Source organism: Eimeria necatrix, genomic scaffold (assembly GCF_000499385.1).
Source record: "Eimeria necatrix Houghton genomic scaffold, Enh_scaff2567, whole genome shotgun sequence".
Lineage (NCBI taxonomy): Eukaryota > Apicomplexa > Conoidasida > Eucoccidiorida > Eimeriidae > Eimeria > Eimeria necatrix.
Window position 1 is genome coordinate 135 of NW_013653131.1, and position 2,262 is coordinate 2,396.

Genomic DNA, 2,262 nt, shown 5'->3' on the forward strand with positions numbered 1-2,262 from the left:
TATTTATTTATTTGTTTTATTTATTTATTTAATTTGTTTATTTGCTTTTATTTGATGTGTTTTGTGTTTTAAATGAACACAAAAAAGCAAATGATGCCAGTAGAGGATTACTTTATGCTCTTGGAGTCAGTTTTATTTATTTATTTTATTTATTTTATTTATTTATTTGTTTTATTTATTTATTTATTTATTTATTTATTTATTTATTTATTTATTTATTTTCTTTTTTTTGTTTAGAGTTACCAAGCCTCCATTCTTCATGTCTTGCGTTGGGAGCATTTGGACAAACCCTTGCCTCCTCTCCACAAGCTGCAGCAGCAGCAGCAGCAGCAGCAGCAGCAGTTCCAGCAGCAGCAGCTGCAGCCACAGCTGCAGCAACTACAGCCGCAGCTGCAGCAACTGCAGCCACAGCTGCAGCAACTGCAGCCACAGCAGCAGCTGCAGCACCTGCAGCCGCAGCAGCAGCTGCAGCAACTGCAGCCGCAGCTGCAGCAACTGCAGCCGCAGCTGCAGCAACTGCAGCCGCAGCTGCAGCAACTGCAGCCGCAGCTGCAGCAGCTGCAACCACAGCAACAACTGCAGCAGCCACAGCAGCAGCAGTTCCAGCAGCAGTTGCTGCAGCAGCAGCAGCAGCAGCTGCAGCAGGGCTTTCCTACGGCGAGGCTCTCAGAGGGCCTGCACAGCCCGCAGCAGCAGCAGCCGCAGCAGTAGCAGCAGCGGTAAGCGCAGCAGCAGCAGCTGCTGCTGCTGCTGCTGATGCTTGTGCTGCTGCTGCTGCTGCTGCAGTGCCAGCGTATGTGTGCTGTGCTGCTTGCAGCAGCAGCAGCAGCTTTTGCTGCTGCTGCCTGAGGTGTACATACACCGCAGCGCTCGTGGTGTCGATTCCGTTTTTTCGTCGAGGCTTTTTAATCCTCAAAATTAAAAATAAAAAACTAATTTGTTAATTCATTTTTAATTTATTTGTTAATTCATTCAATTAGGAAAGGCTCATCAGCCATGATCAAAAGTTCCAAAAAAGAAAGCAGCAGCAGCAGCTGCAGCAGCAGCAGCAGCAGCAGCAGCAGCTGCAGCAGCAGCAGCAGCTGCTGCTGCGAGCTGCCGCCGGTTCGAACCAGCCCTGACACAAAGCAGCAGCAGCTCTTTACAACATTAGGCCATGTGCCACACCTGCGCAGCAGCAGCAGCAGCAGCAGCAGCATTGCAGCACTACTGCTGCAGCTGCGGCATAGCAGCTTCCCTGCTGCAGCAGCAACGTAGCAGCTTTGCTGCTGCAGCAAAGCTGCTGCTCCAGTAGCAGCACAGCGGCACTGCTGCTGCTGCAGCAGCATAGCAATTCTGACGCCGCAGCTGCAGCAGCACAGCAGCACTGCTGCAGCAGCAGCAGCATAGGAACTGTGCTGCTGCAGCTGCAGCACAGCAGCACTGCTGCTGCTGCCCCGAAGCAACATGAAGGGTCTTGCGTGGCAGCAGCAAAAAGGAAACACTTTGTTGCTCTCCTGCTGCTCTTTCTTGTCTTCTTCAATATTTGTTCTTTTTCTCCGTCCGCTATAAACCCTAAACCCTAAACCCTAAACCCTAAAGCGTATGGCCTACAGCAAGCCTTTCTTTCCTCTAGCGAGGCAGTTCGCAGCAACAGCAGCAGCAGCAAGAACAAAAGCAGCAACAGCAGCAAAGGCAGCGGCAGCAGCAGCAGCAGCAGCAGCAGCAGCAGCAGCAGCAGCAGCAGCAGCAGCAGCAGCAGCAGCAGACAACAGCAGCAGCAGCAGCAGCAGCAGCAGCAGCAGCAGCAGCAGCAGCAGCAGCAGCAGCAGCAGCAGCAGCATCCTGTGAACAAATTCAGCGGACTGCCTGCTGCAGTTGGCGTTTTGTTTCAAACATAAAAAGAGAAGCAGCAGGGCTTCTGGGGATTCAAAATAAAAATTGAAAAAGAAATAAAGCAGCAGCAGCAAACGGAAGCAAACAAAGAAAGCTGCGGGGCTGCAGCAGCTGCTGCAGCAGGCAGCAGCAGCTGCTGCAGCAGGCAGCAGCAGCTGCTGCAGCAGCAGCTGCAGCTGCTGCTGTTTCCTTTTGCTGCTCAGCTTCGGGGGGGCACAGCCTCAGCAGCACTTGCGGCCGACTGCGGGGCGTCTTCTGCTGCTGCTGCTTTTGTTTCTGTTTCTTTCGCTGCTGCTGCTGCTGCTGCTGCCGCTGCTGCTGCTGCTGCTGCTGCTGCTGCTGCGGCTGCTGCTCCTGCAGGAGGAGGGGGCGGGGGCGGCGGCGGCG

The 2,262-nt window shown here is 53.0% G+C and overlaps 2 protein-coding genes across 2 annotated transcripts; both read left to right on the forward strand.

Annotated features, from left to right (window-relative positions):
* Positions 1 to 237: 237 nt before the first annotated feature.
* On the forward strand, positions 238 to 711 carry ENH_00035130 (hypothetical protein; the record flags this gene model as incomplete). The annotated part of the gene is made up of 1 exon (XM_013580393.1): positions 238 to 711. A coding segment is annotated over one exon (474 nt), but the record flags the coding sequence as incomplete, so codon positions are not given.
* Positions 712 to 1,584: 873 nt separating this feature from the next.
* Positions 1,585 to 1,830, forward strand: ENH_00035140 (hypothetical protein; the record flags this gene model as incomplete). The annotated part of the gene is made up of 1 exon (XM_013580394.1): positions 1,585 to 1,830. The coding sequence occupies one exon, from the start codon at positions 1,585 to 1,587 to the stop codon at positions 1,828 to 1,830; it is 246 nt and encodes an 81-aa protein (XP_013435848.1).
* Between the last annotated feature and the right edge of the window lie 432 nt (positions 1,831 to 2,262).